The 25,455-nt window shown below is 50.4% G+C and overlaps 1 protein-coding gene and 1 non-coding gene across 10 annotated transcripts in view; one reads left to right on the forward strand and one right to left on the reverse strand.

Annotated features, from left to right (window-relative positions):
- Positions 1 to 25,455, reverse strand: part of LOC144577046 (von Willebrand factor-like) — a 103,166-nt gene that overhangs the window by 13,993 nt on the left and 63,718 nt on the right. For 3 of the 9 annotated variants that reach the window (XR_013520255.1, XR_013520256.1, XM_078332418.1), the window contains one exon: positions 199 to 24,960. Coding sequence is in view for 1 of the 9 variants with exons in the window: in XM_078332418.1 (XP_078188544.1) it covers positions 199 to 255 (57 nt within the window). In the remaining 8 variants the exon portion in view is untranslated. The remainder of the gene's footprint in view (positions 1 to 198; positions 24,961 to 25,455) is intronic. The other 6 variants (XR_013520262.1, XR_013520261.1, XR_013520259.1 and 3 more) reach the window with 6 other exon arrangements.
- On the forward strand, positions 14,966 to 15,066 carry LOC118143535 (small nucleolar RNA U13). Its single transcript, XR_004727733.1, has one exon. It is a non-coding gene; the product is annotated as a small nucleolar RNA U13 (small nucleolar RNA).

The following is a 25,455-nucleotide window of genomic DNA, read 5'->3' on the forward strand; positions in this document are numbered from 1 at the left end:
CAGACACAAGACTCAGGCCTCCCACTGGACCATGTGGCTGCCCCACATACATCAGCCTCAGCAGGAGACTCCCCCCAACCCTGGGCCTGCAAAGACCTCTGAAGAGCCAGCAGGCCACCTGCCTCTCCTGGGACTCTGCAGTGAGCAGCCCTCAAGGAGCCTCAACCGGAGGGAGGCAGGGAAGTTGCACCTGCTCACCTGCCAGGCCAGGCTGAGCTCCTCCAGGCTGTGGGCCACAGAGCTGTCCAGCAACATCAGATCAGTGCCTGCTTCATTGTCGTTGGTGTCCAGAAGGCTGGTGGATATGCCTGTGGGGAGGAGGGAAGCTAAGGAGGTCCTGAGAGCCCATCATCCTCCCCCAGGGGACCTGTATGAGAGACAAGCCTGAGGTACACCGAGGAGCAGTAGAATCCTGCCACCTCCACTCTGGACTCCTGGAGCCCAGGGCTCTAGCTCCAAACCCTTATCAGAGGAGGGAGAGAAACACAGGGACTGAGGACAGAGTGTGTCCCTCCAAAGACTCCCCACATCCTCAGCTCGAGTGGCCAGAATCCAGGTCTGCCCTTTGTGTTCCTTGGCAGAGGGACCACAGAAGAGCCAACTCCACCCTGGAGCCACATATCTTAGGGATGAGAGCAGAAAGCCCTGGGCCTCAGTGCCATCATCTCAACCACAGTTGCCGCCTACAGCCTGGGAACCTGTCGCACTGGAAGCTGAGAAGGGTGCATCCCAAAGAGACTCTTGATATTGGGGCCAACCCCACTGGGGCCCAGATTCACCGTGGTGCCAGAGGTCCAGAATCAGGCTGGAGAGGCCAGTGGTCACGTCACAGGAGATGGAGACCCCTTCCTCACTGGCTAGCTCAATCCTGGGATGTCCTTCCTTGTCATGGCAGGAGGCAGCTGGAGGTTTGGACAGCTCTCCCCCAGCATGGAGGAGTTGTACAGCTTGTGGGCCTGTGGGCCAGAGTGGGTGGGCAAGAGGGCTGACCCACAGCCAGGGGACAAACTTGAAAGGGCCATGACCCAGGTAACCTGCCACAGGCACAGGTTTCCAGGGGAAGCTCAGGCCTCTTCTGCTCACCTGCAGGCTGGGGTAGAAGATGAGGGTCATGTGGTTCAGCTCCACAGTCAGGGCTAGGAGCCCCAAGCCTGTCTGACTCGGCATCAAGGAGAATGTGTTGTGAGCAAAGTCTTGGGCCAGAAGGACACTGCTGCACTGGGCACTGAGGTCCCACACCCAGCTGTCAAAAGTCACCACGTGCTGGGCCCCAGCCACCAGGGCATGGTATGGGGAGAAGCAGCCCCAAAGGCAGGGTGAATGGAGCCAGCTCCACCCACTGCAGGGGAAGCCCAATGCCTGCTGGGCACCCTGATGCCTAGAGACCCTGCTTAGCCTGCCCTGACGCCAGGAGTCCCCCTCTCCTGGTGCAGCAGCCAGAGGCCCAGCGATCCCCGACCAGCTTCAGGATGACATGAGCTGAAGGGCTACAGCCAATTCCTCCCTAACAAGAAATGGAGTCCTGAGACCCGCTACAAAAATGCTGGGCTAAGTAACAAAGCCTGGCTCAGAGGCCACGTTTTCTATGCTTCTGTTTACATCAGATGTCAGAGCAGGCACAGCCATGGACACAGCAGGCAGACTGGTAGCTGCAGGTTTCATTCTAGGATGATAAAAACGTTTTAAAATCAATTGTGGTGAGGCATGCACAACTCTGAATAAACTAGAAGCCACTGAATCATGCACTTAAAATTCACAGATCGGCCAGGCACAGTGGTGCTAAGCTATCCCTGTGCTTAGTGGGGCTGAGGCAGGAGGATCACTTGAACCCAAGAGGTCAAGGGTGCAGTGAGCCGAGATTGAACCATTGCACTCCAACCACGACAACAGAGACGTAGTCTCCAAAACAAAACAACAACAAAAAACAGATCATACAAGTCATCCATTTAATCTCAAGGAAGCTACTGGGGGAAAAAAAAACTGTTTAAGTGGATGGCCAATGGTTCCCTCAAACATGACAGCAGTGTCCTGCAGACCTGCCCTCTTGAGGGCAGGGAAGAGATGGCCAGTGAAGGAGCAGGTCTGACCAGTCCAGCCAGTGTGGCCCCTGAGCTGTGCCTTGGGGGTGCTCGTGCCCATGGCAGGGAAGCACCATTTATGGTGCACAGCCAGGCACCCGATGGCCAGGGCCAGCAAACTGAGGGAGGCACTCCCAGCCCTGTGGTCAGCTATCAGAACCGAGGGGCACAGAGAAGCCCATGGTTACATACACAGAACTTGAAGACCAAGCTGTTTTCTACAACATCAGCGTGCTGCTGAGACATGACTGCACCCATACTTCTAGGGAGCCCTAGGCCTCTGTGTGAGTCCCACACAGATAAACCACTTTTTGTCAAGCCTGGGTACTGTGGCTCCCCCACAGACATGAGGGGCTCCCTCGTGTATTAAGAACCGTACGTGCCCCTTACCCATGTGAGCGAGCCATGTTGTTACCTGCAATTCACAGTGCAGATAACAATCAATCCAAGTCCACAGAGGTTAGCAGATTCACCTGAGCCACACTCAAGCTCCCCAGGAGCCCAGAGCTGGTCATCCCAGCACCACCCTTGGCTGCAGATTGCCCCTGACCAGCGAGTCTGGACTCAATTAGTGCCTTTCCAGCTGTAATGGGAGGTCTGCCTTCTGCTCCAGCCTGAAGCCCTAAACCACCCACTATACTCCTCTGCTGGGCCAGGCCTTATATTCTGGACAAAAGCAGGATGTACAGCCTCAGCCCTAGTCCCATAGGACCTTGGGAAGTTCAGTAAGCTCTGGGCCTGGCACTGTGATGCCACGAGCCTCTGCAGGCTTCCCTGTGCCCCCACAGTACCTGCCCCTGCATGGCACTACTGCTGTTCCCATGGGGCAGGGGGCTTCCAGGGAGGAGGGTGACACAGCCCGGGGCAGGACTCACACTCCCAGGGACCCTGCAGCAAGAGGCATCTGAGCCAGTAGAACTCGGCCAGCACATTGGTCCTGGACAGCTATCAGAGCTGCTACAGCAGCTTCTCCTCCACCAGGTAGCTGGTCACCTGGGCCACATCCGGGGTCTCATCCCCCCCGGGGCGGCAGTGGCAGTGTCACCACCACTGAGTAGTTCCTATAAGAAATGCACAGAACAAGTCGTTGTGCCTGGCTGAGTCTTGCTTCCCTTGGCTACAGAGGAGGAGCTCATACGTCCACATGAAGAGCTCTGCCATGGAGAGCATGGGGGTGCCTCTCTGGGAGGGGCTGTCCTTGTTCTAGGAAATCCCATAATGAGGTGGAGGACAGAGGCTGGCATGACAGCGGGGGTAGGGGATGAGGCCGGGACAGAAACAAGCTGCCCTATTTTCAGGACACAAATGTCTTATGTGTCTCATCTGTCCCCTGGGTCTTGGGCAGCATGGGGCCTGTGTGTGGGAATGCCAAGGACAGGAGCTGAAAGGTGTAGGAAATTTTGTTTTTTGAGACAGAATCTCATTCTGTTTCCCAGTCTCGAGTATAGTGATACTATCTTGACATTGTGACCTCTGCCTCCTAGGTTTAAATGATTCTCCTGTCTCAGCCTCTGGAGTAGCTGGAACTACATGCACTCACTGCCATGCCCAGCTAATTTTTGTATTTTTAGTAGAGTCAGGGTTTCTCACCATGTTGGCTAGGCTGGAGTCGAACCCCTGACCTCAAGTGATCTGCCCAAAGTGCTGAGATTACAGGCATGAGCCACTGTGCCCGACCAACAGGTCTAGGACATTTCTCAATATGTAGAGTAGGGTCAAGCATGTGAGACCTGAATGATTAGGAGATCTTGACTCACCTGGGGGTGTAGTAGGAAGAGGAACATGACTGTTGTTTGGCTGGTGGTGGGGGGATGGCAGGTGGCCTCATGTACCTTCTAGAGAGCCCAGAGGCCCTACAGCTGGGGGCAGAAAGCAGCCTCAGTACCCTCTCTGCCAGTTGAATCCATTTTTTGGCACCCCCCACTAGATCCCACTCACCAGGTAGGTGAATAACCAGGCAGGTGATTCTTCAACCAAGCCAAAGCCCCGTCCTGGGAGCTCTTCCCTTCCTCAGCCTACATTCTGACCTCAAGGCAGAAGGAGCAGGAACTTGTATTACATGGAGCCTTTTCCCCATGATGTGGGTTTAGTCCCTATTCTACAGCTGGGGAAACTGAGAATATAGCCGATGTAGGGGAATCCCAGTTAGAGGCAGAGCCAAAGTCCAGACGCTCTGCAAGGCTACCAGCATGGAAGAAGGGGGCTGCCCCACCCTGCTTGGAGCCCAGTTCCTGGTGGGCCTCATGCTTGTGAGGGAAAAGGATACTGGGTCCCCAGGCCCCTGCTCTAGACTTGGTTCTCCACTTCTATCCACCACCCCCGTGTTTTCAACACAGGGACCAAAGGGGCCTTTTGAAGTGAAAGGGTGATCACATCCATCCTAGGTCAGAGCAGAAGCCAGAGTCCTCCCCCCAACCCCCCAGCCTTGGGACCTCCCAGTCCCTCACAGTTGCATCAGCCCTGCCACCTTGCTATTCAAACAGGCCAGGCATGGTGGCTCATGCCCATAATCCCAGCACCGAGTCTCTGGAGCCCAGGATTCTGAGACCAGCCTGGCTAATATAGTGAAACCCCATCTCTACTAAAAATACAAAAATTAGCCGGGTATGGTGGTGAATGCCTGTAATCCCAGCTACTTGGGAGGCTGAGGCAGGAGAATCACTTGAATCTGAGAGGCAGAGGTTGCCGTGAGCTGAGATCACACCACAGCACTCCAGCCTGGGTGACAGAATGAGACTCCATCTCAAAAACAAACAGACCAGGCCCATCCCTCTCCCAGGCCTCTGTGCAGTGGTGCCCCCACCTGGCACTCTGTTTCTACACTGGCCCCATGACTCTTGCTCAAACTGTATCTTCTCCTCAAAGCTGGCCATGCCCACACCATAGGATCCCCTGCCCACCATCTCACCAATGTTCCTTCTCTAGCATTTGCCACCTAATGTATGGCTCAATGGTGGTAAATGAGCAGTGGGCCACACCCAGCCCATGGTTGGCTTCTGCATGGCCTGCAAGAAAAAAGGGCTTTTGTGTGTTTAAAAGATTACAAAACAGGGAGGGTGTGGTGGCTCATGCATGTAATCCCAACATGTTGGAAGGCCAAGGGGGTTGCATCATCAAAGGTCAGGAGTTTGAGACCAGCCTGGAGTGGCAAAACCCTGTCTCTACTAAAAACGCAAAAAATTAGCCAGGTGCAATAGTGCACACACCTGTAGTCCCAGCAACTTGGAAGGCTGAGGCAGGAGAATCACTTGAACTCAGGAAGCAGAGGTTGCAATGAGCTGAGATCACACCACTGTACTCCAGCCTGGGCACCAGAGAGAGACTCCATCTGTAAAAAGAAAAAAAAAGGATGATTACAAAACAAAAGCAAGGAAATGTGACAGAGCGGAATGGCCTGCTTAAGAGGTGAATCTCAGGTGCTCTGCAGGGAGCCGTGCACACCCTGCTGTAGATGATAGCTCATGCTTCATGTCTGTCTCTGAGTAAAACAGCTTCCTGAAGGCAAGGGTCAGCCTCGCCCACTTCACTCCTCTGCAGCATCTCCTAAAATCCTGCCTGCACTACGACCATGCTCACAGGGTCTCTGTGGAGTGTGGAAGAAATCCCAGCTTCCTCTTCTGTGAAATGGGGAGTGAAGAAACCTCTGTGCAGGGCAGTCAGAGGAGTCAGTGAGTCAGTGTGTCGAAGCATTCAGCACTGCACCTGAGATGTGGCAGGAACATCAGACGCACCACTCTTAACCCTGCGTTACCTGCTGCGGGGCCTTACAGGTCCAGCAGGGGTTTGCAGAGCCTCTTCAGTGCCCATGAGAACGTGGCCTGAACCCAGGACAGCATCTGGTGGGCCACCTGGAGAGGGAGGGGACAGTGAGAGCTGTCTCAGTCATCCTCAACTGCCAGCCACGCCCCATCCTGATGGGCCTGGGACCCTCGTTGCCTGGAATCCCAGGCACCCAGGTGTGCAGCCACCACATGGCCTCCTCTGCCCACTCCTGCCACACCTCCTCCAGGGGCCAGAGCATAACCTCCAGGTAGGTGTCCTTCAGTGTGGCCAGGGGCCTTGCAATGGGCAGTCACCACCCACCATGAGGCCTCTGGGCAGCTCAGAGGCCCAGTCCAGGCTTTGAGACAGGGCTTGTTCCTGGGATTAAGATGGTGGGGGGTGTGGGGGAAAAGGAATAGAGCAGCAGGCACTGGAGATTGCAGGCGAGTTGTCACAGCAGACCTGAGCTGCCTCTGCAAGGCCTGCTCATAGGTTGTCTGGGAACTTGAATTGGGGGAGGGTTCCCACCAATCCTAGAAGTGACACGAGGCTCTCTGCACCTGCACTGTTTGTACAAACGTGGTTTATGCTGAACCCCTGCTTGCCTCCTAGGAGTCTGACAGTGTGGTTTGTGCCAAGCAGCACCTGCAAATGTGGCAGCCCCCACTAAACACCCTGGGTGACATGGTGCTGGAACAGCCAAGTGCATCCTGTGTGAAGGCGCTGGGATTCGGAGAGGACACTGGTGCTGGCCTTAGTTCCCCTTGGACTCCGCCCTGGCCCCCTTCCCTGCACTGACACTCCTGCCTCCTCTCACTGTGGTCCATCACAGCCACGAACAGCACTGTGTGCTGAGTCCTGGAGCACTCTTTGACATTCACTGCTCTTTGGGTGGCCACGGGACTCTGGCACAGCAGAGACAATGCAGAAGTGACATTCAACAGCCAGTCAGGGGGATGCCCTCCCTGGCACTGGGCAGGGTCTTAGCTCCAGATGGCGGAGAGGCCACAAGTTCCTAGTCCTGCCAGGAGGGCAGTTGGGGCAGCGCTGTGAGCATTTAATGACCACATGGCCACAGAGAGCTCATCATGGAACCAGAAAGTGACCCTGGGGCAGTGAGCTTCACAGAAACAAGGCTGTACACTCAAAGCAGGCGGAAGACTGAAGAAACCTACAGCAGGCATAAGGAATATTAGCTTGGAGACCTTGTAAGAATGAGACAGCAGACCACAAAAAAAAAGGAAGGTTGGGCCAGGTATGGTGGCTCACACTTATAATCCCAGCACTTTGGGAGGCTGAGGCGGGCAGATCATGAGGTCAAGAGATCAAGACCATCCTGGCCAACATGGTGAAACCCTGTCTCTACTAAAAATACAAAAATTAGCCAGGCATTGTGGTGCATGCCTGTAATCCCAGCTACTTGGGAGGCTGAGGCAGGAGAATTACTTAAACACAGAAGGCAGAGGTCGCAATGAGCCGAGATCATGCCACTGCACTCCAGCCTGTGCGACAGAGTGAGACTCCATCTCAAAAACAAAAACAAAAAAACACACCATCATTTGCAGGACTGGTTGTGAAAAGGGGGAAAAAAATGTACAAGGTGAAATTTGTGCTGTCAAAGAACCACCACCTGTTCAGCAGCTGAGCACACCGTCATTCCTAACTCGGCAAAAGAACCCACCCTCCAGGAAAAACTAAAAGCGAACTGCTGTTTCCAAAATGCATTTTTACAGTTGGAAATCTGTTTCCCAAGCCCTCCTTCCAGTCCTTGGCACTGTGACAAGCGTTTCTCACCCCTGGGGATGTGGGGTTGGAGATGCAGAAAGGAAAGTCACCAAGGCTGGGTTTCAACTGCCTGCATCCTTGCAGCCAGGACCAGAGGGCTATGAGGGGTTCCCTAGCTCCACCGTCCATGTTGGACTCACGGGGCACAGCTCCATGAAGTGATTGCTCGGTGTGGGCCCTTAGTCATTCCTGAAGGTCTGACTGACAGAGATGCCTCTGTTGCTGCTTTCGTCCCAGTGCTTCCCATAGCTTGCCTCCAGTTCAAGCGATTATCCTGCCTCAGCCTCCAGAAAAGCTGGGATTACAGGCACCCACCACTACACCTGGCTATTTTTTTTATTTTTAGTAGAGATGGGGTTTCACCATGTTGGTCTCGAACTCCTGACCTCGTGATCCACCTGCCTCAACCTCCCAAAGTGCTGGGATTACAAGCGTGAGCCACTGCACCAGGTCTTGGTTTTTTTTGTTTGTTTGTTTTTAAATTTACTATTTATTTTAGAGACAAGATCTCACTCTGTTGCCCAGGCTGGAGTACAGTGGCACCATCTTTGCTCATTGCAGCCTCTGCCTCCTGGGCTCAAGAACCCCTGGATGAATAGACAGAAGATTGAGGCTGAAGTGCCAGCCCTGGATCCATTCTATATGGCTATGCTATTGGGAGCAAGTTCATCTCTTTGGGGATGAGCTCAGGGTACTCTGATCACCACTTGCCTGACTCTGGTGCTCTCTCTGATGTCCCAGCTGGCCTAGCACCCACCTTGTGGCTGAAGGCCAGGATCTGTGTGCAGTGGAGCTCATGGCCCAGCTCCAGCCTTTAGGCGCTGTCTGAGCTGCTCTGTGTTTGTACCTCTGGCTGGTGCTGCACTTGTGCACTGGCTGCTTTGCCTGAGCTGTGAGGATTGATCAAGCTCCTCTGCCAGGCAGCCCTCCACCAGGGCTCCAAGAGGAGGAGGGCCCAGCCCAGCCTGGCCTCGGCCATGTCCCCCTGGCCCTTTGTTCTCCTTCACCTGTCACTCCATTAGAACTCGTCCATGGGGAGGTGTTAAGAGATGAATGAATGTCCCCTCTACAAGCACACCTTTTTTTTTAATGAGCAGGTACTAAGTCCTACTCAGAGCCCACAGAATGACTAATGGAAAATCCTGTGGTGACAGCGTATCTTAGCTCGCAGAGCCACAGCTGCAGGAAATAGGGTAGGCTCTGCCACCTCCACCTGCCCTGTAGCCAGGCACGCAGTACCTTACCCAGGAGGCTGTACTGGATCCTCAGGGAGTTGGTCCAGAGCCAGCCCCACTGCTGCAGCAGGCCAAGGGCACGCAACCCCACCAGCCCTGGCATGAAGAGCTTGGCACTCAGAGGGGCCACCCAGCATCCATCCTCCTCCTTCCTTTCCAACAGTGCTGCAGGGACAGAGCAGGCAGGTGAAAGGGTCAGCCCCCAGGGACCAACACCCCCAGCCCCAGGGAAAAAGGGGACTTGGGAATGCCCCAGTGGCCTGGGGCTTGGGGTCTTCATAAAGAGCCAACATCTGTGCCCTGCACAACAGGCCACAGACAGGCCTGATCATGGCTCACTGCAGCCTTGACCTTCCAGGCTCAGTCGATCCTCCTACCTCAGCCTCCCAAGTAGCTGGTACTACAGACATGTGCCACCACATTGGCTAATTTTTGTTTTTGTTTTGTAGAAACGGGTCTCACTATGTTGTCCAGGCCAGTCTTGAACTCCTGAGCTCAAGTAATCCTCCTACCTTGGCTTCCCAAAGTGCTGGGATTACAGGCATGGGACACTGTGCTTGGCCCAAAAATAAAGTAGAATGAGGCTGGGTGCAGTTGCTCATGCCTGTAATCCCAGCACTTTGGGAGGCCAAGGCAGGGAGATTTCCTGAGGTCAGGAGTTCGAGACCAGCCTGGCCAATATAGTGAAACCCCGTCTCTACTAAAAATAAAAAAATTAACTGAGTGTGGTGGCAGGCACCTGTAATCCCAGCTACTCGGGAGGCTGAGGCAGGAGAATCACTTGAACCCAGGAAGCATAGGCTTCAGTGAGCCAACATTGCACCATTGCATCCAGTCCCAGCTACAGTGTGAGACTATCTGAAAAAAAAAAAAGGAGAAGGAAACAAAATCAAATATGACAGATGACAAAAGAATTAACCTTACATTATTGGTTGTCGGGTAAATTTCACCTTCTGAAGTTTCTGATTCCACAACACTGAAGGTCATCCAGAACACACAGGTGGAACTGGGCCAGCTGTTATGACTCCCAAACACCCACATGAGGTGGTCAACAGCCACTGTTCCTAGTGCCCCCAGCCCCAGCTCCTGTCCTTACCTTGGAATCTTTCAGAACCCATAAATGACACACCCAGGCACCACCACCCCGGCTCTGACACAGGGCCAGCACCTGCTCAGCTTGTGTGTGTGTTTTAAATGCCCAGTATATTTTAGGTCAAAATGTTACATGTGTTTCTTATCGTGGGTGAGAATAAAAACAGCACAAAAGCTGCTATTTTAAGGTTTATGGGGGCAGTTGGAGGTTGGGGGAGGTTCTGGGGACTCACTGAGACCCTGTGTCTGTCCTTGGATGGGATGTTGATATTGAGAGGCTGGGGTAATGAGGACCATCGGGAGGCATTTGGCCCACACCCTAGCCTGGCCACGGAGGAGACAGGGCACAAGGGGTCTCATCTCCTACCTGTCATGTAGGCCTGGTCACTCAGCAGAGGGCTCAGCGATGTGAAGAGGCCAACTTGCTGCCCACCTGCCACGTGAGGTTCCCTGTAAAGGTGACACGGCTGCCCCCATCACCAGTTTCATCTCCAGCTGCATCTGGAACCCCTCAGCCTTGCCAACCATGTGTGACTGCAGGTCACTCTAACCCTGAAAAGGCCTTGGTGTCACCTGGAATGACAGGCTTGGCCAGCAAGCCCGGTCATGACCACACAAGCTGGGACTGAAGAGAGGGCAGGAAGCAGCCCAGCTAATGGCTTTCTATGCCGATCCTTCCCCAATTTTTGTTTTTTCTTGGGATGGAGTCTCATTCTGTCACCCAGGCTTGAGTGCAGTGGAGGGATCCTGGTTCACTGCAACCTTCGCCTCCTGGGTTCAAGTGATTCTCCTGCCTCAGCCTCCCAAGTAGCTGGGATGACAGGCACACACCACAGTGCCCAGCTAATTTTTCTATTTTTAGTAGAGATGGAGTTTTGCCGTGTCAGCCAGACTGGTCTCAAACTCCTGAGCCCAAGTGATCTGCCCGTTTATTACAGGTGGATTACAGGCGTGAGCCACTGTGCCCAGCCCTTCCTCAATTTTTTAAACTCCAGATGTCTCAAAATTAGAAACCTGTGTTACAAACTCAGACATAAATACAAAGGACTTCTCTTCTCTCCTTGACAACCCCCTCATTGGATCCATCAGGAACTCAGTCGACCGTCACTATGGAATGTGACTAGAATCAACCCCATCTGTCACCTCTGCTGTGCACCAGCTCCAGCTCTGGTCATTGTGCCTATCTCACTGCAACATCCTCCCAGCTCCCAGCTCCCATCCCACCGCTAGCAACTGATCTCCACGTGGTGACCAGACAATAAAATGATGGCACACTAGCGTTTCTTACAATACAATCCGAAGTCCTTGAGGAGGCCAGTGAAGCCAGAACTTTGTTGGTCACTGGTGTGGATACTGGCAGGTGGGCCATGGGGACAGCTCACTACACTCCAAGGCCCCACATGGGAGATCCTCTAGAAAAGCCATGAGCAACTACAAATATCATCTTTGATGGCCCCGCCAACCTGCGGACACACACCACACACCCCTCTGATAGCCACTAGCTGGTCAGTTCACCCAAAAGATGTCAAAACAATACTCGCTATTACCAGACCGTCACTACTTAGTGCTGTGTTTCCCTGATCTCCACCGACATGGGTGCATCTGTGTACAGATGTATCTGTACATGGATGTGTGTAGATATGTAGGTATACAGATATACAGAAATACATGGATATGTGTGTACAGCAATGTATGTGTACATGGATGTGTCTATATGTAGACGTGTGTATGTGTGGGTGTACAGCCATGTGTGTGGATGTGTGTAAAGACATGTATATATATGGATATGTGTATATGAATGTATGTGTACAGATATGTCTACACGTGGATGTAGATGCTCGCAGCTTTTCCTGCTGACAGGCACATCCTAGCACCGGCTTTCTCCAGTGTGTATCAGAGGCTGCGCGGTGGTGTCAGAGCTTCCTCAGGGTGCACGTGAACAGGGTGAGCACAGAATTTCTCTCCCAAACCACAACGCTTTGCAGTTAAAGAGAACACTAGTTACAAATGTGTCAGGTCAACAGGCATAAACTGGGGTTCTCCAGGCAACCCAGGACCCAACCCTCACACATCGGGGGAGGGGGTGCCGAACAAAACACTTCCCACACCAACCTTAAATCCCATAAACTTTGAGACAACTTGAACCCAAGCTCTGGCACTTTGTATTCATGAGCTCATCTGCCTCAGTTTCCCCATCTTGTATGGAGTTACAAAGAGGACTTGAAGAAGGGATCTCCTGTCTGCTGGAACAGGCTCCAGAAAGTTACAGAGCGCCGGCTGTTACTGTAATTGTGATGAGTTTGGGGCGGATGGAACTAGAATTTCTCCAAAGGCAAATAAGCATTTCCAGGCTTCAGACAGCTCTGTAGGGAGCAGCAGGAAGGTCCGAGGGGAGGTACAGGCAGTCTGTGCTTGCACATTTAGCAAATAATGAGATGTTCAAGGGCCCCTGGGAGTTCTGGAAGTGAGGTAGAAGTCTCAGATGGGGCTTTAGGAGGAAGACGGCTCTCCCCTGACATGGGTCTTCTTCCCACCCAGGCTGATGGCACAGGTGGAAATGGAGAGAGTATTTATGCAGCAAGACATCCAGCCCTGGCTTCAGATGCTCCACTCCAGGCCTCTCTGAGAAGACACTGGAAACTGAGGCAGAATCAGGAGCTCCACTGCTGAATGTGCCCAGTGGTCATGCCTGGAGGGATCAAGTCTAAAGCTGAGATTTGTACGCTGGCTGGAGTGCAGTGGCGTGATCTTGACTCACTGCAACTTCTACCTTCCAGATTCAAGCAATTTTCCTGCCTCAGCCTCCTGAGAAGCTGGGTTTACAGGTGTGCACCACCACGCCCAGATAAGTTTTGTATTTTTAGTAGAGACAGGGTTTCACCTTCTTGGCCAGCCTGGTTCAGAATCCCTGACTTCATGTGATCCTCCCGCCTCAGGCTTCCAACATTTGTATACTTTTGGAAGTCACCTATCTGCTTGAAAAGGGGATAGAGGTTCTAAATCTTCTCCCCAGGATGGAGGAGACAGACACAAAACTTCAACACAATGACAAGGGCTCTTCAAGTGACTCACTAAGGTCCATCCAGGCACCCTTGGGTAAGAACTCTTGAAAAGCACCTACTAAGATGAAAATGAGCCTGGACAACGCAGTAAGACACATCTCCACACACAAAAAAAGAAAAAAATAGAAGGGCATGGTGGCACAGGCCTTAGTCCCAGCTACTTGGGAGGCTGAGGCAAGAGGATTGTTTGGGCCCAGGGGTTTGAGGCTGCAGTGATCTAGGATTAAGCCATTGCATAGAAGACCTTGTAAAAGAAATACAAAAGTGGGGGAGAGAGAAAAGGGGGGAAGAGAAGGGGAAAACACATGGGGAAAGGGAGGGAAAGAGGTAGGAAAAGGAAAAGAGAGGAAATAACGTGAGGGAGAGAAAGGAAAGAAAAGAAAAAAGGAAGAAAAGAGAAAAAAATGAGAAAAACATATAAACCTCGTGGGCAGGGAATTCTATTGTTAAGAATTTACTCTGCAGAGAGAATGGTGTTCACCACAGAATAATTGTAAGAGAGGAAACCTGGGAAAAACTCAAGGGCACTTCATTATTAACCTAGTTGAATACCTTCCATTCCATGGACTATTACATGGTCATTCACACTACAAGGGAGACACTGATTTTTTTTAAGCGGATACATTAACTCCACGTGCTGATTGTGTGCATAGATCATCTCAGAAAGGAAACACCAAAACAACCCTAACAGTAGTTGGCTTTCGGCGGGTTGGGAGAGTGGCTTTAAGGCTGCACCAGCACCAACCAATAGAGCTTTCTGCAATGAGAACCATGTTTCGGGTCCCTCTGCAGCTGTGGAGCACCTGAAATATGGCCCATGCAGCCAAATAACCAAATCTTTCATTTTCTTTAATGTTAATTCATTTAGATTTTTTTCTTTTTGAGATAGAGTCTCGCTCTGTTGCCCAGGGTGGAGTGAAGTTGTGTGATCTTGGCTCAGCGCAAACTCTGTCCCCCAAGTTCAAGCTGTTCTCCTGCCTCAGCTTCCCAAGTAGATGGGATTACAGGGGCTCACCACCACATCTGGCCACTTTTTGTGTTTTTAGTAGAGAAGGGGTTTCACCATGTTGGTCAGGCTGCTCTCAAACTCCTGAACTCAGGTGAGCCACCCGACTCGGCCTCCCAAAGTGCTGGGATTATAGGCATGAGCCACCATGCCCCGCCTCACTTAGATTTCAGTAAACACATATGCCACTGGCTGCTGTATGGGAGACTCAGTTCTATACTCTTTCATAGCTTTTGAACTTTGAATCATTTAAATGCATGGCCTATTTTTTTTGTTGTAGAACTTAATAGACTAGTATTTAGATTGTATTAATCTAAATGAATTCTACAATAGAATTTAAATCGTACCAGTGAATGCTGATATATAAAAAGATTGCCAAGGTGTGTGTTTGTGTGTGTGTGTGTGTTTGTATATAAGTATGTGTATATATATATATACATATTTTTTGAGTCAGAGTCTCACTCTGCCACGCTGTCTGGAGTACAGTAGTATACTTGGCTCACTGCAACCTCGGCCTCCAGGATTCAAGTGGTTCTCCTGCTTCAGCTTCCTGAGTCACTGAGATTACAGGCACGCACCACCATGCCCAGCTCATTTTTGTATTTTTAGTAGAGAAGGCATTACACCATGTTGGTCAGGCTGGTCTTGAACTCCTGACCTCAAGTGATCCACCTGCCTTGGCCTCCTAAAGTGCTGAGAATTACAGGGGTGAGCCAGCATGCCTAGCTGAAAAGGTGTCATTTTGAGTAAAAAGAGCAAAGTACAAACAAAAAATAGGAAAAAGGTGGGCATGGTGGCTCATTTCTGTAATCCTAGCACTTTGACAGGCTGAGGTGGGAAGATAGCTGGAGCCCAGGAGGTCGAGGCTGCAGTGAGCCATGTTTGCACCACTGCCCTCCAACCTAACAGAGCAAGACCCTGCTTTAAGAAAAATTAGAATTAAAAAACCAAAACCTCAGCATGATGACTGGGTTGTTTTCATGCTATTGTATGATATATGCCTTCCTCAAAACTTGTTATGATATCATTGCATCACCCATCTGATGTGAAAAAGAAAAAATAAAACCCAGAAACTCAAACTAAAAATACTTGCAAATCTATAGCGTTATGCATTGTCCTGTGTCTCCCCAAAAGACGCTGAAGCTTTATGCCGCAGGGTCTGTGGATGCGACCTTATTTGGAAATAGGCTCTTCACATGAGATCAAGCTAAGCTGAGGTAATGAGGGTGAATCCTAATCCCGTGTGCCTGGTGTCCTTATAAAAAGGGGATGTGTGGACAAAGACACCTACAAAGGGAAGACAATGTCAAGACAGAGACAGCAGACCACCTACAAGACAAGGAACTCTGGAGGTTCTGAGAATCCAGAAGTGAGACCTGGGACAGACCCTCCCTCACAGCCTTCACAGGAAAAACAAACAAACAAAAAGCCCCTTGATTGCAGACTCCTGGCCTCCAGAACTCTGAGAATAAACCTCTGTGGTTGAGGCCACAGTTTAGGGTACATTGCTAAGGAAGTGCTGGGAAATAAATGCAGATTTCTTGGGGTGTGCATCAACACTTCTGCAGAAAATTTGGGATGTGGCATTCTTGAACTTACAATTCATACCTTTCTCTACTCTGAATTCTTTTTTTGAGACAGGATCTCACTCTGTCACCCAGGCTGGAGTGCAGTGGCACAAGCATGGCTCACCACCACAGCCTCCACCTCCTGGGCCCCAGCCATCCTCTTGCCTCAGCCTCCTGAGAAGCTGAGACTACAAGCACATGCCACTGTGCCTGGCTAATTTTTAAAAAAATGTTTTGTAGAGATGGGGTCTTGCTATGTTGCCCAAGTTTATCTGGAACTCCTAGCCTTAAGTGATCTTCCCACCTTGGCCTCCCAACATTCTGGTTCTGGGATTACAAGTATAAGCCATTGTAACTGGTAACTGGCATGCCCTTTTTTTTTTAAGACAGAATCTTGCTCTGTCACCCAGGCTGGAGTGCAGGGACATGATCTCAGCTCACTGCAACCTCCACCTCCTGGGTTCAAGCAATTCTTTTGCCTCAGCCTCCCGAGTAGCTCAAAAGGTGCCTACCACCACACCAAGCTAATTTTAGTATTTTTATTAGACACGGGTTTCACCACTGGGCCAGGCTGGTCTCAAACTGCTGACTTCAGGTGACCTGCCCACTTCAGCCTCCCAAAATGCTATAATCTTGGCTCACTGCAACCTCTGCCTCCTGGGTTCAAGCAATTCTCCTGCCTCAGCCTCCCAAGTAGCTGGGATTACAGGTCCCTGCCACCATGCCCAGCTAGCTTTTGTACTTTTAGTAGAGACAGGGTTTCACCACATTGGCCAGGCTGGACTAAAACTCGTGACCTCAGGTGATCCGCCTGCCTCAGCCTCCCAAAGTGCTAGGATAACTGGCATGAGCCACTGTGCCCGGCCTACTTCTATTATTATTACATCATAATATGTAATGAAATACTTACATAACTCACCGTAATGTAGAATCAGTGGGAGTCCTGAGCTTGTTTTCCTGAAACTAGACGGTCCCTTCTGGGGGTGACGGGAGACAGTGACAGATCAACAGGCATTAGATTCTCATAAGGAGCACGCAGCCCAGCTCCCTCACATGGGCTTTTTACAGTAGGGTTTGCGCTCCTATGAGACTCTAACACCACCACCACTGATCTGACAGGAGGTGGAGCTCAGGCGGTGATGCCAGCAATAAGGAGTGGCTGTGAAAACAGATGAAGCCTCCCTCCCCCTCCTGCTGCTCACCTGCTGTGCTACTTGCCCAGTTCCTCACAGGTGAACTGGGGCTGTGGCTCATGCCTGTAATCCCAGCACTTTGGAAGACTGAGGCAGGTGGATTACCTGAGGTTGGGACCAACCTGACCAACATAGAGACACCCTGTCTCTACTAGAAATACAAAAATTAGCCTGGTGTGGTGGCTTATACCTGTTATCCCAGCTACTTAGGAGTCTGAGGCAGGAAAGTCGCTTGAATCCAGGAGATGAAGGTTGCAGTGAGCCAAGATCATGCCATTGCATTCCAGCCTCAGCAACAAGAGTGAAATTCTGCGTAAAAAAAAAAGAAGGCTGAGCACGATGGCTCACACTTGTAATCCCAGCACTTTGAGACAAGGAGTTTGGGACCAGCCTGGCCAACATGGTGAAACCCTGTCTCTACTAAAAATACAAAAAATAGCCAGGCGTGGTGGTACATGCCTGTAATCCATCTACTCAGGAGGCTGGGGCAGAATTGCTTGAACCTCAGAGGTGGAGGTTACATTGACCCTCGATGGTACCACCGCACAGAGTGAGACTCTGTCTCAAAACAAAAACAAAAACAGGCGACAGACTGCTACTGATCCGTGGCCAGGAGGGTTGGGGACCCCAGGTGTAGACAATATGTAATGATCAAATCAGGGTAACTGAGACAGTCATCACCTCAAATATTTTGTTCTGGGAACATGAAAATCCTTCTCTTCTAGCTATCTTTAGATATTCAAATAAATTTTCATTCACTGTAATTTCCCTTGTGCACTATTGATTACTGTAACTTATTCCTTCTATCTAGGCCTTCTTGTCTTTCATTAATTCTTTTTTTAAAATTATTTTTATTTATTTCTGAGACAGTCTCTCTCTTTCTGCCAGGCTAGAGTGCAGTGGTACAATCTCGACTCACTGCAACATCCACCTCCTGGGTGCAGGCAATTCTCCTGCCTCAGCCTCCTGAGTAGCTGGAATTACAGGCCTGCACTACCATTCCTAGCTAACCTCTGTATTTTTAGTAGAGATGGGGTTTCACCATGTTGTTCAGGCAGGTCTCGAACTCCTGACCTCAAGCAATCCACCCACCTCAGCCTCCCAAAGTGCTAGGATTACAGGCATGAGCCACAGCACCCGGCATTCTTTCTTACATTCATTCCTTCCACTAATAACTACTGCCTGGTTATCATCTATCTGGTGGTGTTCCAGGCTCTGGGGAAACAGCAATGAGCAAAACAAAGTTGCTGCTCTCTTAATGGATTTATCATTCTAACGAGGGGGAAAGAGACAGGCGATCCATTAAAAAAACCATTAACACAGACAGCACATCAAGTGGAACAAATGAAGAACAAATACTAAAGCAGGTGTGGCCAGGTGTGGTGGTTCACACCTGTAATCCCAGCACTTTGGGAGGCTGAAGTGGATGGATCCCTTGAGGTTAGGAGTTCAAGTCCAGCCTGGCCAAAATGGTGAAATGCCATCTCTACTATAAGTACAAAAAAAAAAAAAAAAAAAAAGAGCCAGGCATGGTGGCACCTGCCTGTAATCCTAGCTACTCAGGAGCTGAGGTGGGAGGATTGCTCAAACTCAGAGTTGGAGGTTGCAGTGAGCCAACATTGCACCACTGCACTCCAGCCTGGGGAACAGAGCAAAAATAAAAAAGAGAAATCAGGTGCAGGTGTAGAGTGCATTAGCACGAGCAGGGGTGCTGCGGTGGTGGAGAAGGTGGTCAGGAAAGGCCTCTCTGTGAAGGTGATAGATAGAGTCTGGGGACTCCGGGGGAGAGCAGCACTGGAGGGCTCTAGGTGTTGGTGCCATTTGTGATCCTTTTGTTTTGTTTTGTTTTGTTTTTGAGATGAAGTCTTGCTCCGTCGCCCAGGCTGGAGTGAAGTGGCACAATCTTGGCTCACTGCAACCTCCACCACCCAGGTTCAAGCCACCTCAGCCTCCCAAAGAGCTGGGATGGCAGGTGTGAGTCACTGTGACGGGCCTATGTATCAACATTGTTACGTTCTTCCGAAGGCTGTGCTTTAGGCAGCCTGTTCTGACAGCCATCCGAAATAAATTACAGAATGGCAAGACAAGGATCACGTCAGCGGCAGAGTGGCTATGGACATCTGCTGGCCAGCAGCAGGGAAGCCACTCAGACCCGGGATTCTACCTCTGCAGCCCACCTGTACCTGAACCCTCCTCCACTTCAGTAGAAGCCTGGAACTCTCAGAACAGCAGACCTCATCAGCCACTGCCTTCACCAGAATGACGTGATTAATTCTTTCATTCAGAAGACAGCAGGAACCCCGAGAGAACAGGATCCAGAATGTGTGGGTTTTGATGCACAGGGTGGTAGGATCTGGGAGACTCCATCTACCTCCCCCGCTCACCCACGATCCTCACACTCCTTCCCCAGTCCTGCTCGGCCTAGAGACTAGAGTGACATCACCAGAAATATAGACGCTTGGAAGGACATCAGCGACATGGAGAAGAGGAGGCCGGAGTTCCACAAGACACCCAGCTCCTGGCCCCGGATGCCCAGGACTCTGTCCAGAAAGGCTCCCTCCCAGCCATGGAACTTGACAGTCCCTGAGTTTCTGAGGATGGAGCTAGAGAGCCAAGCCCACAAGTCCTTCTGCCTCATTTGCTCTTCCTGGGATTGGAGGGAAGAGAGAGAAGACAGGGCTGGTCCAGAATTCTCCCCTGCACCCTGACAGCCACCCTGCAGCAAATCCCACTGATCTCACTAAGTGCGTCCCGAAGCAGTTTGCCTCTCCACATCTCTGGCCCTTAGTCCTGATCCATCCATTGTCATCCTGTGCCTGGGCTCCTGCAGGAGCTGACCCAGGAGCATTTCCCCAGGGAGGCAGCTTCTGATTCCCAGAGAACAGAGGCTGCCCCTGAGCCCACCTGCATATGGAACCATCAGAAAGGCTACCTGGAGGTGGTTAATGCCTGAGCTACATCTTTTTTTCTTTCTTTCACATTTCTGGTGGAGTTGGAGGGGGGGGTCTCACTATGTTGCCCAGGCTGGCCTCAAGCTCTTGGGCTCAAGTGATCCTCTGCCCTTGGCCTCCTAAAGTGCTGGGATTACAGCCTGAGCTATATATTAAATGACCAGGAGGTGGGTGCTGGGCAGGCAGAGGATGGGGGGATGAAGCCTGGAAGATAGAGGGGAGTCTTTGAGACAGGGAACAGCATGACTCGGAGGACACAGTGCAGCCAGAGGAGTGCGTGGGCAGGGTCACATGGCACTTTAGGGTCCGGCAGGAGTTTGGGGTCTCTTGTGCTTCACTGGGGGAGGGGGCATCATCAGAAGGCAGGTGCCTGGAGAAGGGTTTTTGTTACTTTTTGAGATGGAGACTTGCTCTGTTACCAGGCTGGAGTGTAGTGGCACAATCTCAGCTCACTGTAACCTCTGCCTCCTGTGTTCAATTGATTCTCCTGTCTGAGATTCTGGAGCAACTGGGATTATAGGTGCCTGCCCCCATGCTCAGCTAATCTTTGTAGTTTTTAATAGAAACAGCATTTTGCCATGTTGGCCAGGCTGGTTTTGAACTCCTGACCTCAGGGGATCCGCATGCCTCAACCTCCCAAAGTTCTGGGATTACAGGCATGAGCCACTGTGCCTGCTGGAGAAACAGTCCAAGTGACAGATGAACATTGGGACAGCTGAGCCAAGAGAGGAAATAAGTTCCTTCCTTTACCTTCCTTCCCTCTCTCTTGCCTTTCTTTCCTCTCTTCCCTACTCCTTTCTTTTGCTCTCTTGCCCTTTCTTTCTTCCCTCTCTTCCTTTCCTCCCTCATTCCTTCTCTTCCTCTTTCAACTCGTTCCTTCCCTCCATCTGTCCTATCCTTTCCTATGTGTCCTTGCCTCCCTCCTTTTCACTCCTCCCCTCCTTCCTTTCTCCCCATCCCTCTGTTCTTCCCTTCCTCTCTCCTTCCCTTCTCCCCTCCCTTCTTTTTTCCATAGTTCTCAAACACTTATCCAGCACCTTCTGCATGCTGAGCACTAACTAGATACTGAGTCTGCCACAGTGAGTGGCCCGTGCTGCTGTGGAGCTTCTAGTCTAAGAAGAGTGAGGCCATCAGTCCCTGCTGGGCACTTCTTGCAGGGCCCTTTAGGAAGTGGGAAGTGCTGGGAGAAAAGCAAAAATGAACACTGGACAGGCCAAGGAAGGGAGCTTCTGGGAAAAGAGGGATGGGTGGGCCATGTCCTTACGGTGGTGAGGGAGGCTGGAGGCTGCCCTGACTGCAGGGGGTGCTGGAGGGGACAAGGGTCTCCTGGAGGAAGGGTGATCCTGGCAGAGGGAACAGCTAAAGCAGATGCCTGGAGAGATGTGTGAACATCAGGGAAGGCAGGTAGGTGGGGAAGGGAGGGAGACTGGTGGAAGGTGAGGCTGGAGGCAATGAGGCAGCTCAGAGCAGGCCTGGTGGGCCACTGTGGGGCTTTTGGCTCAGACTGAGGAAAATGGGGCTGCTGTGGGTCTGAGCAGAGGAGGGGGCAATGGATTCAGCCCACACAGGTCTCCTGTGGCTGGGAGTGGAGAGAGGCTGGGGCAGAAGTAGGGAGTGATCCAGGGTCTTGCTGCTGGATGCATTTTCAAGGTGATTTCAAGCAAATCTGCTGACTGATGGGGTGCAGGAGAAAAAGGCATTGATCTGACCCAGGGCCTGGAGTCTGAACACTAGAGGGAGGAGCCGCCATCCATTTCGATGGGGAATGAGCGGGGCAGGTCTGCAAAATGGGTGACTCACAGAGACAAGAACAAAGCCAGACCCGCCAGCTCTCACTCAGCTCTCTCCTCCCCATCGCCCACACCAGGGTCTGTGTCTCCCTCCCTATTGCCTGCCTGGTTTGTCCCTTTCCCAAAAGCCGAACCTAACAGTAATTCCTCTTGTTGGTGATGAAGAAATTCAGAGGGAGGAGGCTCAGGAAGACAGCGATGGCAGTGAGGGTGGAGGAGCCCAGAAGCTGGGGACAGAGGGCACAGAATGTCAGGAGATCCCAAGGAGCCCAGCTGCCAGAGGTGTGTGAACCACAGCAACTCCATCTTGAATAGGAGCTGGGTAAAAGGAGGCTGAGACCTACTGGGCTGCATTCCCAGGCGGTGAAAGCATTCTGAGTCACAGGATGAGACAGGAGGGCAGCACAGGGTACAGGTCACAGAGACCTTGCCAATAAAACAGGCTGCAATAAGGAAGCCAGTCCAAAACCCACCAAAACCAAGATGGTCAGGAGAGTGACCTCTGGTCGTCCTTACTGCTACATTGCCACCAGCACCATGACAGTTTACAAATGCCATGGCAACATCAGAAAGTTGCCCTGTATGATCTAAAAAAGGGGAGTCATGAATAATCTATCCCTCATTCAGCATGTCATGAAGAAATAACCCTAAAGATGGGCACCAGTGGCCGGGCGCGGTGGCTCAAGCCTGTAATCCCAGCACTTTGGGAGGCCAAGGCGGGTGGATCACGAGGTCAGGAGATCGAGACCATCCTGGTCAACATGGTGAAACCCCATCTCTACTAAAAAATATACAAAAAATTAGCTGGGCATGGTGGCATGTGTCTGTAATCCCAGCTACTCAGGAGGCTGAGGCAGGAGAATTGCCTGAACCCAGGAGGCGGAGGTTGCCGTGAGCCGAGATTGCGCCATTGCACTCCAGCCTGGGTAACAAGCGTGAGACTCCGTCTCAAAAAACAAAAAAGATGGGCACCAGCGCCCTCTGGGCTGCTCTATGGAGTAGCCATTCTATCTTTACTTTCCTAAAAAACTTGCTTGTTTAGGAAAGCATAAATTTCCTCTGTGGCTCACACCTGCAATCCCAGCACTTTGGGAGGCAGAGGCAGGTGGATCACCTGAAGTCAAGAGTTCGAGATCAGCCTGTCCAACATGGTGAAACCCCATCTCTACTAAAAATATAAAAATTAGCCAGGTGTGCATCTGTCTTCTTTGTAATTACCATCTTTCTAATTAGGTTTCTGAGTGGACATCCAATTTATTGATTCCCAGTGCTGGAATCTGAGCAACCCACTGTGCCAGCTAAAACAGCTGTGTTAATATTGATGGTGCTTTTCTGCCTGGGAATCTCTGGTCTGGCTTCCTTCTTGAGTCCATCCTTCAATCAGCTGAATAGGTGACTTTGCCTTCCCGGAGCTCCAAACATTGGCCAAAAGGGGAACCAGTCCCATTTACTCTGCCCCAAGGTGCCAGCAAAACCGCTGCACCAGCCACAAGTTGCGCTGGCAACCTGTGGGGCTCCTCTGCTGGGAATCTCCTGGTCTGTGAGCAACAAAAATTCACCTGAAAGTGCTGCGTCCTCTCGTTTTCTGCGCTTTCACTGGGAGCCACAATCCTGAGCTGCTAACAATCAGCCATCTTGGATCTCTCCTCCATGGGAGGGTGTTTCTTCTTTTAGAGAAGAAACCAGCCTAAAAAGGCTGAGAATATCCAAAATCAGAATGCCTCTCCCTCTACAGGGGATCACAGTTCCTCATCAGCAATGGAACAAGGCCTGATGGAGAAAGACTGTGTTCCATTAACAGAAGTAGTCTTCAGAAGGTGGATGATAAGAAACTTCTGGGAATTAAAAGAACTTGTTCTAACCCAATGTAAAGAAACTAAGAACTTTGAAAAAAGGTTTGATGAAATGCTAACAAGAATAGACAATATGGAGAGGAATATAACTGAATTAATGGAATTGAAAAACACAACATGAGAACTTCATGAAATATGCATAAGTTTTAACAGCTGAATTGATCAAGCAGAAGAAAGGATATCAGAGGTTGAAGACCAACTTAATGAAATAAAATGAGAAGACAAGAATAGAACAAAAAGGATAAAAAGGAATGAGCAAAGTCTCCAAAAAATATGGGACTATGTGAAAAGACCTAATCTATGTTTGATAGGTGTACCTTAATGTGATGGAGAGAATGAATCCAAGCTGGAAAATACTCTTCAGGAGATTATTCAGCAAAACTTTCCCAACCTAGCAAGGCAGGACAATATTCAACTCCAGGTAATACAGAAAACACCACAAAGATATTCCTCAAGAAGAGCAACCCCAAGGCACATAATCATCAGATTCACCAGGGTTGAAATGAGGGAGAAAATGCTAAGGGCAGCCAAAGAGAAAGGTCAGGTTACCCACAAAGGGAAGCCTATCAGACTCACAGCAGATCTCTCAGCAGAAACCCTACAAGCCAGAATAGAGTGGGGGTCAATATTTAACATCCTTAAAGAAAAAAACTTTCAACCCAGAATTTCATATCCAGCCAAACTAAGCTTTACGAGTGAAGGAAAAATAAAATCTTTTGTGAACAAGCAAGTACTCAGAGATTTCATTACCACCAGGCCTGCTTTACAAGAGCTTCTGAAAGAAGCATTACACATAGAAAGGAACAACCAGTATTAGCCTTTCTAAAAATATACCAAAAGGTAAAGAGCATCAACATAATGAATTTACATCAACTAATGGGCAAAACAGCCAGCTAACATCAAATGGCAGTAATCCCAAATTTAAATTGACTAAATCCCCCAATCAAAAGATACAGCCAAAACCCATCAGTATGTTGTATCTGGACCTATCTTACATGCAAGGATCAAAACAAAGGGATGGAGAAACATTTGCCAACCAAATGGAGAGAAAAAATAAATAAATAAAAAGCAGAGGTTGCAATTCTCACCTCTGATGAAATGGATTTTAAAGCAACAAAGATCAAAAGAGGACATATAGTAAAAGGATCAACGCAACAAGAAGAGCTGATGATCCTGGATGTGTACGCACCCAATACAGGATACATAAGACTTGTAAAGAGACTCAGACTCCCACACAGTAGTAGTGGGAGATTTCAACATCAATATTAGATAGATCAATGAGAGAGAAAATTAATAAGGATATCCAGGGCTTGAACTCAGATCCAGAACAAGTAAACTTAATAAACATTTATAGAACTCTCCACTTTAAACACGCAAGATATGCACTCTTATCAGTACCACATCACACATACTCACAGGTTTAAATGAAACATTGGTTGGCCATTATTAAGCACAATTGATGGTATAAGGGAGGTTTTCAATACCCATTTTTAGACTGCATTCTAGCCTGGGCAATAAAGCAACACTCCCGTTCTCTCTCCCTCTTCCTCTTTTTTCCTCTTCTTCATTCCCTTTTTCTTTCTTTCTAAAAAAAAAACCAAAAAACAAAAAAAACCAATTAGCCAGGTGTGGTGGCAAACATCTGTGATCTCAGCTACTCAGGAGGCTGAAGCAGGAAAATCACTTGAACCCGGGAGGTGTAGGTTGTAGTGAGCTGAGATCGCACCACTGCCCTCTATCTAGCCTGGACAACAGAGTGAGACTCCATCTCAAACAAACAAACAAACAAATGTGCTTTCACTTTATGGACTCACCCTGAGTTGTCTCTTTCATGAGATCCAAGAACCCTCCCTTGGGGCCTGGATCGGGTCCCCTTTCCTATAACACAGTTGCAGATCCTGAAGGGGGTCAGACTTGGGTCCTAAGATGTGGAGTCAGGGAATGTGATAAGGGCAGCCACCAAGTCCCAGGGATCTGGGCTCATGGGGGTCTGCTGGGTCAGGAGGTGCCTGCTGAATACGGGGTCCTTCAATGTCAGGGAAGGGAATGGCCCACTTACACGATGGGGAGAGGGTTATAT

The sequence above is a fragment of the Callithrix jacchus genome, chromosome 7 (genome assembly GCF_049354715.1).
Source record: "Callithrix jacchus isolate 240 chromosome 7, calJac240_pri, whole genome shotgun sequence".
Lineage (NCBI taxonomy): Eukaryota > Metazoa > Chordata > Mammalia > Primates > Cebidae > Callithrix > Callithrix jacchus.